Here is a 14,091-nt window from a genome sequence, read left to right on the forward strand (position 1 = left end):
TTCGTTGATTTGGGGCAGTTCGATGGATTTCTTTCCGTGCTTAAGTGGGATATCCTTGCTCAACTCTCCTCAGTTAGTGTCTCATTTACCCAGTCTCATTCATTCATCAATTAATGAATGACGATTTGGTTACATTACTCATTTTGTTAACTAAGGATTAGGCCTTTTTCTTACTCCTGTCCAGTGATAGGTTGATGAATGTGTTCCATATGGCAGTGTTGCCTGTTATACCAAGGAGAACGAGGCCTTGTATCATAAGATAGATCATCTTGAACTCCACATGTTTTTGGCAGAGACCTTACTGGGGTGGTCGCCCGCTGTGTGTTCCGTTTGTGCACGGCAAAACAGCTCTCCTCTCCAACACACTATTTAACCATAGGCCTTTGAATGGCACCCCTGCCTTGGACACAGGGTCATCTGTAAGGTTAATACAACCAATAAAATGTGATATCTGATATGTTTAACAGTGGTGCATGTTCTTATTTGGACAAAATACAAATACAGCTGCTTGCTAAGCTCTTTGCTGACTGCATCTCTGTGAGTTTTTCATTTAGTTTTCCAGCAGCCTTCACATTGGACATGAACTCGCAGTGTGCTTAGCAGTGTAAAACTGTACAGTATGTTAAGAACTGATGAAATCAGAACTGAAGGCAAGTTATTCCCAATGAAGCTTTGTGTTATTTTTTACTGCAGCATTTAAGTGACAAAGATGATTAGAGAAAAGGCTAAGACATATATTTGTTAGGCTTCGAATGGCACTTCACATCTTTGTTTCTGTTATGATTCATTAATGAACTAAAGGGAGATAATGATCAACAATTCACAGGAGGTCGCATACATGTTACAATTTACAACTCAGAAACTGTGTAATCAGACAGCTCTCCCTGTAGGGCAAACTTCAGCTCTACAAGCCAGCATGACACCACGGGTGCAGTCTTGATACTGAGGTCCTTTGCAGAATTCCTGCAGAATAGCACAGATATAACTAATTATAGATATTCTAATTATATTAACACATATAAGCAGTCTACAGTTAAAGCTGACTCACTTTGACGCATCCACCTCCTCATCTTGAATCCTCAGTTTTGATGTAGATTGGTCTTCTTCATATGTGACATATTGTTTCCCTATAGTATAAATTATTATTGTCAAGACACTTGTGATAATCAATAATCTGTAGTACATAACACTGTCTTATCAAATAGTTGACAAGCAAATGACTATCATCAGTTAGTTGATAATCAAATGGCACATAATGTTGATATAAATCACAATGACTTAATGAGCTGTTTGCCTAATTACCCATTATGCCCATTAAGGCGGCATTTGTTGGCCGTTGTTTAACGGCAGGCCACAGGAAACTGTCTCCATCCTTTTGGTGGAGTAAGATGATGACGTTCACAGATTCAGTGGAGACTTCTATCTCATGGTCCCTGAGAGTCAGAGCCATGCTGCAGGAGCAGGGACACAAGGACAAGTTGAGCCCTGACAGCTAGAAGTGACTCAAATGTCTTAAACTGAATACCAAAATACCAACACTACCTGTCTGTCTTGTGACTAGTGGATGTCTGTGTCCACAGGAAAGAGACACTGCTCTGTCCGTCAGTGAAAGTGATGTTATTGAGATCACACTGAATGTGCTGGTTGGCTTCAGCATGAATAATGATCCTCTTGAAGCCTTCAGAAGACTTCAGCTCACCATTCATAGACAGCCCTGAGGAAATACAAATGTCCACCGCAATAACCAGCCAAGACAAGATAAGAACAATGGTTACATTCAGGGGAATAGATGTGACAGTTTCTACAGTCATTTTCTACAGAAACTTAAACTACAGAAACTGTAGAAACAGTCATTTTCTACAGATTCTTTACAGTTATTGAGGTAAACAGGACACAGGTCTATCTATGTAGGGATTGAATTAAATTAAATTTATATAGACCCCAAAAAAACCTAAAATTGTCTCAAAGCGCTTTACAGAGCCCAGGGCCTTTCTATGTTCTACGGTTATGGCTAGAACTTGTTTGGACGCTGTTGCAGATTTTACACTGGGTTTACGCTTTCTGAAACATTTAAACATTGCTGAAAGAGATCCCGAATAATGTTAGCCTCTGATTTTACATTTTGTATTGTGAAAATAATATTGTGGGAATTAGAGAGAATTACAACCCATTGCAAGTGTTGCAGGAAATCCTTGAATTTGCGTGAATTGGCGCAATTGCGAGAAATGCCAGGAGGGATTGGGCAATGATGAATGATACAGAAATGAGATTCGAGAGCAAGTTGAAGATAATTGTTTCATAGCTGTCGTGTCACTCCCAGAGTGATTGCATGCTCAAATCTTTTGTGAGGTCTGTATGGATAAAAGGATCAGCAGATGAAATAAGTGAACATGGTGCCGCCCTACCAGATGTAGGGTCCTGCAGCAGTCGGACAGAATGGCCTGCTGGGATGTCAAAGCAGAGAGGGAGAGATTGACCTTCAGCAGTCATCAAGAACCTCACAGGAGTCCCTACACAGAGAGAAAGAGACAACATTAGTGAGAGACTAAAGTACAGCAAAGCAGTGAGCACAACAGGAGGCAGTAAGACATCAAATGATGCAAATTCAGGGCTGTATATCTCATTTGACTGATTGATGTGGTTGGGTACCTGGTGTTAGAGTTGCTGATACTGCTGTTGCTAATGAAAGGTGGTGTGTAGAATCAGGGACATCATCATAATCGAAATCTTGATAGAAACCAGATGGTGAAAGACTTATATTGTTTGCCATGATATTGCTTTAATATCTAGGGTCAACTTCTTTTTGCTATCCAGTTAAGTCAATATAAAACATGGTAATCGTTAGTTGGTGTAGAGAAATAAAAAAACTGTTGTATGAACATTATGGGTATGAACTTAATTAAAATCAATATTTTAAACCAACCTATCGAGCTGCGATAAGGAGTAAGTGGTGCAGGTAAATCGTACATAACGGAAAAGCGTTGTATGTCACCTATGAAGAATGCACAAAAACACAATCAACAACCTTATAATATGACCCTATGATATGACCCTATGATATGACCCTATGATATGACCTTATGATATGACCCTATGATATGACCTTATGATATGACCCTATGATATGACCCTATGATATGACCTTATGATATGACCCTATGATATGACCCTATGATATGATATGCATGATTTAGGCATTAACTGTGGTGTTCCATTTGCATCTCCATCGGTTACGTCCTTCATCTCTTCTTGTCTATCTCCTGTGCTGTAAACAGTGGTTCTTAATCCTGCTTGCCATGACATTGTTTTAATATCTAGGATCAACTTCAGGGATGTACTGTATATCTCTGGCTGATGTACGTGGTTGGGTTCCTGATATTACAGTTACTGGTGAAAGAGCCAACACACAATGAGCGTCTGATCGATTAGTGAGACTCATTAGTGAGAGGGTGAAGCACAGCACCGCAGAGCAAGGGGAGAGAAAGGTCTCAGGAGGCACCGAGAGATCAAAAGTGCTGCATGACGTGTATTAGTGTGTAATAGTGTATTCAAGTAAATCAAATCTTTTCTATTTACATAATGATATTAACCATTTACATTATCTCAATATTTATGTGGTTGGGTACCTGTTGGCATAGGGGGATGATCCATTTACATTTAGTCATTTAGCAGACGCTTTTATCCAAAGCGACTTACATATGTGCGACTTACAATGTATACACATTTTACATTTACACTGATGGCACACTGCACATCAGGAGCAATTAGGGGTTCAGTGTCTTGCTCAAGGACGCTTCGACAGGGAATCGAACTAGCAACCGTCTGCTTACTAAACGACTTCTTTACCTCCTGCACCTCCTGTACCACTGTCGCCCCGATACATATCTTGCGCTGTAATATAAGATGGAATCATAGGATAGGTGTCAAGAAGTTTAGTCATTCTAATTGCCTCATACATTAAAAGTATGCAAGTTGTTGCAGAACTTTGTAATTCTACCCATTCTCCATGTCCAAATGTCAATGATTACTTATATTACTTTGAGTCAATGTCAATATCAAATTAGTTTAAAATTAAAATCAATATTTTAAACCAACCTATCTGTATGGGATTACGAGCAGGTGATGCAAGTATACGCTTCTTGAGGGAAGTAACAGAAAAGCGTTGTATGTCACCTATGAAGAATGCACAAAAACACAATCAACAACCCTATGATATGACCCTATGATATGACCCTATGATATGACCTTATGATATGACCCTATGAGAAGATGGAATCATAGGATAGGTGTCAAGAAGTTTAGTCATTCTAATTGCCTCATACATTAAAAGTATGCAAGTTGTTGCAAAACTTTGTAATTCTACCCATTCTCCATGTTCAAATGTCAATGATTACTTATATTACTTTGAGTCAATGCCAATGTCAAATTAGTTTTGGTCACTTTCACAGACAAAACAGTGACGTTCATATCAATTTCATTTATATATAGACCCAAACAATACACATACATTATAAAAACACAATCAATTCAATTTACCATCACTGTATGAAGATGATCGGAAACCATAATCTGCAGAACAAGGAAGACAGTGTGAGTGGAAGGGGATGGGGATTAATAAATAGGAAGAGAAAGTGAAAAGTTAACTTGCGTGTACACATTATGACTCAGTGGCCTTGGTAATTCAAATCCTAATAAATGGATATGTGATTCAATGTGTGTGTATCAATATCAAAATCTAGACCACAAACAAATCAGAATGGACCTTATTTTTCTCTTTGACTCAAAGCATTACACAACTTAAACTTGCATAAATTATACACACAGATATTAAAGTATCTAGTAGTATGGTTTGATGAAATCAACCAAGGCACTGATATTACAATTCTGCAATGAACAGTCAAGGTCATTGAAAGTGGACACGTCCACGTATGCAAAGGCGGCTTGAACTTAAATATAAACGTTTGCACTGACACTGAAGCCACTAGCTGCCAAAGCTATACACTGTGCAGTTTGTGCTCCAGGCCTGAACATTTACAGCGGAGGATGATGTTATCAGAGCAGACGTGATCATTAAAATACATTCATAATAAATAAATAAATAAATATATAATCTATTTATTCAGCACAAAGAAATCTTATTTTTCTTCCATTCACAGAGAAGTGAGTTTTCCTTCCCCAAACTGAAACTCACCATCATCATCTCCCCCTCTGGATGTAATTGGAGGCTTCTCTCCCTCTTTGGGTTTGTTGGCCACCTGAGTGTCCTCGCCCTCAGGTTTGGTGACCACCATCGAGGTGAGTGGGGTCACAAAACTGTACTTGAGAGAGAGATCAAGAGCCATCTTCCTCACTGCCTCCTTTTCCTCACCAGTCAGCATCAACCTAAAACATGTACAGTGTGAACTCAAATGATCCCAAACTACAGACGGACACAGATGCATAACACCACATCTGCACCATACACTCACTCCTTCTCCAGAAGCTGTTTCACTGTGAGGCAGGCCCACAGTCTCTGGAGGAAGTTCTCAAGGCTGCTCAAGTCTGCAGGGAGTTTTTCATCTTTCGTGAGCTTCATGTCCTTGTAGATCACCTTGCTGTTTTTCTGACATTGAGACATTGCATTGTGATTCTCAGGGTTTATGAGGAATATTAAGAATCCTTCATTAAGCACTTACAGGTTCATGACATGTGGCAGGTGTTAAAATTCAGAAGGAAGGTTGAAAAACTTCCAGTTTTATTAGACTGAAGCAGACTGGAAAGCTTACCGATATTGCTATGACTTCTGTACTGAAGTCATTTGTGTTGTTATCAGTGATCTGCCCAGCCACCACAATCTCAGAGCCATTGTAGTAATAGCTAAAGATGGTTTGGGTCAGGTTTGTGGCACCGGTGTAATTCATCTGCACACTGGTTAAGAGAGGAATGGCGACTTCTTCATAGAAACCCTGTTCAAGAAACAGATCAGTGGTTCAAATATGTGTTTGTGATTGCATAAGATGTACAAAACCTACATTTAAGGATGTATACTGTATATTGTAAAAATTGGTTGATCATTTAGTGTAATCCTGGAACATACTCTTTTCATGGTCTCACATTTGGTAGCTTTCAGTTCTTGAAGTAAACTATCTTTATTCAATTGCAGCTCCAGTCTGATGGTGGCTACAATGGGCCTCATTCTCGAACGCAGTTAAGAAGAATTTAAGAGGAATTTCTTCTGAATTGGATTTAGGACAACATTTGGCATTCATGAAAGTTTTCTCATCTGGGATTTGCTCTGAACTTCAGAAGACTTTCCGAACTCGAAATAGCAGTCGTAACTCGGCCAGAGTTTTCTCAAATGCGATTCCTTAAAAAACCACAAGATGGCCCCGTGGGCCATCTTGTGGTTTTTTGAGGAATCGCATTTAAGAAAACTCTCCGTGTTAATGAATTTGTGAGAAATCGTTGGTGATTGCGTTCACATCAACTCTACAGATCCTCGGATTAAAGTATCATTAACAATTACATTTCACATGTAGGCCTATAGTCATGATTCTACGAGGCACCGTGATGTCATAAAATAAATAAAAGCACTACACCGGAATGCTGCGCTCGTCTAGTGAGCGTCGTTTGGCACTGCCGTCTGTGCAAGTACGGCAATCCAGAATTTTCAAGTAGTTCCACGTTGGTGGAACGAACTGCCTAGCACTACCAGAGCAGGCGCGTCCCATTCTACCTTTAAGAAGCTTTTGAAGACCCAACTCTTCAGAGAGCACCTCCCTTCCTAACTGGCACTTCGACTAGTGCTTAACTTGCACTCATAGCAGTTACATTCCTGCACTTATTTCCTATTTCGTTTTTCTATTTCTTATGTAAAGTAGTATTTATTGTTACACTAGGTCTCTATTGCTCGTAGCTTGACTGTTCTATCCCTTGTACGTCGCTTTGGACAAAAATGTCTGCTAAATGTAATGTACACGAACACTGCTGTTGCTTTCGTGTAGATTCGGTCGATTCCGACTGCACACGTCACTACGGTTGCGTGCCCTTATAAGGAGCTGGCAGGGCGTGTATGTATGCAAATTCAGGAGCACGAGAACGCGCTTTCAATTTAAGAAAACTCTTCCGGGGGAGCACAGCCCAGAAAACCTCTGCTGCGTAGGACCACATTTTCAAGCGTGCATGAATTTGGCGGATGTCTTTTGCTTACGTTGTTTTTCCGAAGCCCGTAAGAAAAATTTCAGAAGAAACTTCAGAAAATGTTCGAGAATGAGGGCCAATGTCTCTAAAGTGTCAGACAACCACATAATGAAATCGTGGGATTATGGTTCTAGGTCAGTCTCTAAAAATAACTATGAAACTATTACTGAAGACACTGTGGTTTGTGCACCTTCAGCTGAAGAGCTGCGTCAGAGTCCTCATAGATCCTGCGACCCACACCACTGTTCTCCTGGGCCATCTTCTGCAGGAACTCAAAGTTCACATCAAGGCCAAAACCCAGGCAGTACAGAGGAAACTTCTTCCCAATGGCCTCCCTCACATTGGACTGGATTCTACCCAGGTCGGTCACACCTTCCATGACAAAGATACATCATCAGCACAAGAGTCGCCAAGTGTCATTTGTTTACCTTAACTCAGTGTGTAGATTTAAGTTCTCAGATCTCAAGATCTAGATCTCCTCAAGAATTCAACTCTTTCTTATTACTAGTATTAGAGGGAAATTCACAAGGGAGTCAGAAAAGATTTAAGGTACAAAAGTATCTACACTGGGACATAACCTACACAAACACTATTCTTGTGACTGTTAATTGTCATACATGTCAGGGGGTGGGTATGTGTTAAGACCTGAGGTAGGATCTCCATCAGTCAGCAGTATGAGCATGGAGGCTGAGCCTTCTTTGTGATATTTTTTGATCATCTTCACACTTTCCAACACAGCAGCATTTATGTCTGTACCTGCAGAGGGTTGAATATATCTCTCTTTAAGGTTAAGATTATGCTCTGTAAACAATTTTAAGTTTTGAAAAGGGTTCTGCAGTGTTTTGTTGCTTGTTGGTGATCTTACTTCCTCCGTCTTTTATTGTTCTAACAAATGCTTTCGCCTTCTCCAGGTTCCGTTGGGTTGCCCTGAGGAGTTCACGTTTCCATGGTGATATTTTATCATCAAAACAGATCAGGCCAAAATGGTCATCCTCAGCAAGATCTTCCAAGATCTTCAGTAAAGCTGTTCGAGTCTATAATAGTATCCAAATGTGTAATATTTGAGAATGTACTGTAATGTGTACAGTATGTACGTGAGAAGAGAAACTATATGGTGAGCATCTCTGTTATTGCAAAGCCTGGAGCACTGTGCTTTTACATTTTGAGAAGCCATTCATTCAAATCTTCACAACCACAAGGGGGAACTGTCACCTTAATTCTATTCAATTATTAAATCAGTCAACAAAAACATCCTGCCTATATTGTTGGTCAGTTTAAGTGCAGAAAGTGCTAGGGCAAGACATACAGTAACAGTCACAGACATTAGGCGCAGGTACCTGCTCCATTTTCTTGCCATACATGGAACCACTTTGATCGATAATGAAGACCACATTTTTGGGAATGCGTGAAAGATCAGTTGGGGCAAAATAATGGACAAAGAAGCCACCGGACTCCTTCAGGAGACACAAAGACCGTGAGAATACAGTATGTCACCCTTGTTTTAAATGAGATCTTGCTAGGACTGAAATAAAATAACTACAATAGATAGTAAAATGGAATTACAACCCGGGCTTGTCCAGCAAATCTGTCACATACCATTATCTCTCCCTTAGAATGTGGTCTCTCAACATCATAGATAATTCTTAGGTCACCACTGAGTCCATTCTCTCCACAGCCATCACATTTCATCTGCTGGTCTTTTGTGGGATAGAAGTTTACCCATGCCTACAACAGAAAAGTAAAAACTCAAAAAAGCACTGGTTAATTGTTAAATTGTTCAGTGACACATTTTGTATCACTTCATAACAACTTGCCAGGAGGCTTGTGCACTCAGTGGTGTCAAACGAGTGATGTGATTGTGCCTAATAAAATATGTGGTGGGATTTCCAAATAATGAGATCAAATGGGAGACTGTATAACCGTATAGTGAAGGGACCAGCATAGGTCATAAGAATATGCCATAGTCAATAAGTCAATGATATTATACCTAGTTATAATTGTTACTTTTATTTGGATTTAACTAGCCATGAGTGGACTTTCCTTGGTGAATATACTTTGGGCTGACCTGGGTAGTGAGGTGTGATACTAGACTCTCACCTTCCCCCCCCCCAGGTCGAGACAAAGAACCCTGCATGCATGTCCCATTTGAATAGACGGTAACACCCCTTAGATATCGGTGTATTTAACAGACTGTTCCTCAAGGAACAAGTCAGATATACTGAGGTGAAGTTCTGTGAGGGAGGATGGATCTGAAAGTCTCTGTCTCATAAATGGTCGGCCGCCATTCTTCAAGAATAAACCTGAATCCTGACTGATCAAACCTAAGACTGAATCTTCAATATATGGTATAAAACGAATTACTATCAATAGTAACAGTAAACTGAAATTGTGGTGCTTGCAGTTTGGGCTTTTGCCCTGCGTAAGGTGGCCTTTGACTGTGTGGAAAGCTGCTATCTCAGAGGTGAAGAAACAGGGAGATAGTGGAATCCACGAGAAGTGGTTCAACATGCACAAGGTGCATTACAGCACATGGATATTATTGGAACGGCACAGAGTGGAAGAGCAGGGTTTGGGCTAGGTGACAGTTGGAAAGCAGGTAAGGCTACATTACTGGAGAGGAGGCAGATGGGTACTAGCTTTGTTCACGAGCAAGAAGAGGAAGCCGGACAAGCAGCAGAAGACGAGGAAGACCAGCTGGAGAGAACTTGGCTATGGACGCTAACTGCCTTAAATAAATTCATTGACACTTAGGATGTCCTCCCGACTTCGTAGAATCTCAGTCAATGGGTGGGTGAAGACAAAAGCTGCAAGTTGTGTTTGGGTATTGGCTCATTAAAACATACTTTGTCTGGAGGTAAAACTAGCCTGACCCAGGGTCACTACACGTGGAGACATGATCAGGTTTGAAAATAATTTGCCTGTCTGTTTGAGAATAAAGGAGTAGAGGTTTACTCTTTGCCGGTTAATGACAGGGACAGTAGGATTTATTTTGTGCGAGAGGGACAGAAAAGTGGACACCAGACATGCTCAAACATGACTGGCAAATGGGGTAAAACACAGGATGGGAGATTGCTGGCTGATGTCGGTAAACAACTTCAAGTTCTACAATGTATTGTTGTGACAGCTATGAGATCAGGCATGGTGTTGGGATTCCGAGAGTGAGCACATTGTTTACTTTGTTGAGTCAACGATTCCCTTTGAAGATGCGATCGAGGAAGCATTTGAAAAGAAGAAGGTAAAGTATGCAGAACTGGTAGTGGATGCGAGGCAATGAGGTTGGCAAGCACACACAAGACCAGTGGAGATAAGTGTTAGAGGCTTTGTAGCTAAATCAACCACAACACATTTTGGTTTTCGAGGACTTGTTGTATTTGGTAGTAGCATGTATCGTAACCCATCATGAATATGGACGGGGTGGTTCTGGGATGCCAGACACCACTGTTGAGCCTTCTGGAGGTGGTATTTCCTAATTCAACTAAACGCTGATGAAGGAAAGTGCCTGCTTGAAAACTTCAGTATTTCTCACGAAGGCTGCTTTGCTGTTTGTTGCATCCTGCTGCTGAGGTTCTATGGTTGGGCAATCATGTTGTTGTGTTTAGTACTTGTGAACTACAGACAGCGCATATATTGTACTATGAAGGAGGGCCTGTACGGATCCCGGGTATAGCATTGGCGCGTGTTGCAGATGTCACCAGCCAGTAGTGCGTTGCTGTTGTAGCCTGTGGCTGCTTCTCAGGATCTATGGATCTATGGTTTTAAACATGTACATGCAACATCATCCTACACTCTGTTGTTGCTTAAAGTGCAAAAGGATTTCTTTGTAATGTTAATGTTCAGACAACAACATCAAAGGCTTCTATTCTGAGTATTACCTGTTTATCTGCACTTGTTTTTGTGATAGCATTGGCCAGGTCTTTCGAAGCCAAAGAACCTTCCACCCCCAGAACGTTTACTCCAGGCTTCTCGTAAATACTGACATCAATCTGTTGAAATGGCAGAGAGGAAAATTCAGGTAGTGCATTTTACAGTATCGGTAAACAACTAAAATGCCAAATATTTTGCCTTTCTTCCTCTCTTTCTCACACTGTCTTTTTCACCTTGAAATCTTTGACAGGTTGACCAGGTTGGGCATTAATCAGCAGCTCATATTTGCCAAGACGACGTTGGAGCAGTTCCTCATAGGTGAGTTCAAAGGTCACCTTGCTGTGAGCAGCGACAGTCACTGATGTTTTGAAGTCCTCTAAAGTTCTGCCTACAGCACTAAGGATGAGAGTGACAGTGGCAACTCAAACAAACAGGACACTTCTATTTTGTTCATAGCAAGCATTATCTCAGGATACATCTATATGAATATAGTATATATCATTACTGCAAACAATTCCGTCCGTTAAGCTTCATGCTATCTCTGTAACATTTCTGGATATCACAAAAAAAAGGTTTTGTCCTTTTTGTTCACCCTCTTAAGGCAGAAGCCTAACTGCTTGTGAAATGAAGTTTCAAACTGTATACATGGTCCACATGGTAGGGCTTGAGCCTCTAGTCCACTAGTCATTCCAGAGTCCTCTGTCCAGTGCTAAAATGTTCATCACTATGAGCTTTCTGTTTTCAAGGAGTGCACTTTTAGTGTTTCGAAAGACAAATAGAAAAATAGTAAATAAAAGCTATATTACTGGCGTGGCTTTGTAACATAAAATCATATAGAAGCCTCAGAAAAAATGGTTAATTACCCCGCACTTCCCAACCTGTGCGTTTGGGCTTCACATGGATCAGATTGTTTGATGTACTATAATAAAACTAAATACAAGGGCATGGGTTTAAAAATTCTAAACTCATCTTTGAGATGGTGATCTTAATGTCACCACAAAACTGCAAAGATGTCAGAAATGTAGAAAAGAAAAGATTTTGCCAAACTGAATATTTGGTTTTAACAGCATACGTGACCAATGCAGCATTTTGGCGTTGTGATACAGCATGACTGTACTGCCGCTTGGCCTCTTCCTTCTGCTTCACCACTCCATCATACATCTCTCCATCAATTGTCCTTATGAAGGGCAAAAGAAAAAAAATGAGCAAGAGAAATAAAAACAAAAACATGAATGTATATACTTAGTTTCGTATATTAGTTATATAATAAGGATTACGACAAGTGTACTACTAAATTTGTCTCTCCATTTTATTTAGCAATGTTTAATGTAGCACACCCACATTCTGAATTTGCTGATAAAGGCGGTTTTAGGGATCTTCACGTAGAAGTCAATCTCGGTGGAGTTGTCATGACGATTGACCACACGGCTGGTGATTACTGTGATGGCATAGCGACTGGTTACTGTGGTGTTGATGTGAAAACTGTAGATATCCCAGTTGCTCCTCTGCAGAGCATCACAACCAGCATAAAAACCTATTGTCATTCATTTATAGCAGCAACTACTTGACATTTAAAGGTGGCTAATGAGCTACACAGTTTTATTCAACTCAGGTGTCTCCTCTCCCTATACATTCAGCTTCATTTGGAACACAGGATTTCAATTTGTATGTTCAACAACATTACATCACATGTTTAAGTTCATTATTAAACATTACAATCTTACTTTTTTAATAACATCATGGTTTTGTTTCTCAGACAAATATTTCCATTGGCCTTACTGAACTAGTCCCTACAGCTGACTGCACTCCTGTTTTGTTCTTCAGACCAAAGTTCTACAGAGGTGTTTCCATTTTCATCTGACCTTTGTTATCTGTAATGTTATTTCAACACAAGGTAAATATGAAAGGGGTAAATAAATAGTACCCCTTACACCAATGTTAGTTAACAAACCCAAAGTCCATTTGCAGCTACAACAGAAAGGTTTCAATAAGATCGATCAGTGTTTACGGGGAGTCGAGTCGGCTCTAAAACATCATTTACAAAATTCGAACAGGTGGAAGCATACGAGTTCTATATCAGTGACATTATCTTTTGATCAGATACAAATAAACTCGATGTAGGCAGTAATTTACGTTACGCTACAGATTTACTTTCACTCATTCACTTTTCCAAAGCGACATATAGGCTACTTCAATGGAACTTTCTGCAACATTCTGAGGAACCGTATAATAATTGTTGTTAGTCCCCAAAACTGTCAAACATAGTTAATTACATGAAGGTGCAGGAAGAATTATTTTTCTCAGCGCAAGCCATGAAACGGTAACAAAATCAGTTAAAAAGTGATATTTTGTATAAATGTCTCTTGGCAAGTAACCGTATGATAAGCCATCCCAACGTTCGGAAGTCTGATATTTCTTTATATTGACCACTGCAAATAAATGAATGACCGCTGCCAGTGGCAACTGGTTTTGTGCTTCTAATTCACATATTTCATATAATTCTGCAAATAGCCCGTTCACTTTTCGTAACGGAAATTCAGTGTAACTTGAAGTCAGCAAGTAATACGTTGCTACGCAACACCTGAATCTTTAAAGAAAGTGAATCTTACTTAGTTGTTAGTCCCCAAATTCAGTGTTAACTCAAACGAGATTTTGGCTCCTACCCATGAATCTGAGAGAACGTAATGGACCCCAACCCTACCTTTTGGCCGGCTGTGGTTTGCAAAAGACTGGCAACAATGATAAGGATTGCAGTTGCTCTATCCATGGTGATCCACAGAGATGGTGCACCAGGCGCCTTATGTCCTGACGAGCGTGTCGAATCTCCTTACTGTCTACTGCACATATACTGAGGTGGCTGGACAAGTACATTCACACACCCATGCGTTGCATTTATTAACGCATGACGGTGGGCGTGTCTGGCGCACGGGGGTGTGTTGATAATGTCTGGCTCACACGGGATGCGTTGCTCACGGCTGGATCACACGGTTACGTTGCTTGACTGACAGAGCATTCACACGCTTCCGTTGGAATGCGTTGATCCGTCAG

At 40.4% G+C, this 14,091-nt stretch overlaps 1 protein-coding gene across 3 annotated transcripts; it reads right to left on the minus strand.

The window, feature by feature from the left end:
* Window positions 1–665: 665 nt before the first annotated feature.
* On the minus strand, window positions 666–13,929 carry LOC105903409 (inter-alpha-trypsin inhibitor heavy chain H3-like). Of its 3 annotated transcripts, XM_031568381.2 has the most exons (23): window positions 13,745–13,929; window positions 12,385–12,548; window positions 12,116–12,220; window positions 11,277–11,439; window positions 11,052–11,162; window positions 8,776–8,904; window positions 8,517–8,633; window positions 8,045–8,213; window positions 7,825–7,935; window positions 7,370–7,551; window positions 5,766–5,945; window positions 5,469–5,602; window positions 5,192–5,382; window positions 4,537–4,569; window positions 4,096–4,173; window positions 3,847–3,891; window positions 2,924–2,992; window positions 2,650–2,727; window positions 2,406–2,510; window positions 1,543–1,714; window positions 1,303–1,451; window positions 1,049–1,127; window positions 666–963 (listed from the first exon to the last, which is right to left on the minus strand). In XM_031568381.2, the coding sequence occupies exons 1-23, from the start codon at window positions 13,808–13,810 to the stop codon at window positions 849–851; spliced, it is 2,745 nt and encodes a 914-aa protein (XP_031424241.1). In that variant the 5' UTR covers window positions 13,811–13,929; the 3' UTR covers window positions 666–848. The 3 variants fall into 3 exon arrangements, with proteins under 3 accessions (XP_031424241.1, XP_031424243.1, XP_031424242.1); XM_031568383.2 differs by lacking the exon at window positions 4,096–4,173; XM_031568382.2 differs by lacking the exon at window positions 3,847–3,891.
* Between the last annotated feature and the right edge of the window lie 162 nt (window positions 13,930–14,091).

The sequence above is a fragment of the Clupea harengus genome, chromosome 5 (genome assembly GCF_900700415.2).
Source record: "Clupea harengus chromosome 5, Ch_v2.0.2, whole genome shotgun sequence".
Taxonomy (NCBI): Eukaryota; Metazoa; Chordata; class Actinopteri; order Clupeiformes; family Clupeidae; genus Clupea; species Clupea harengus.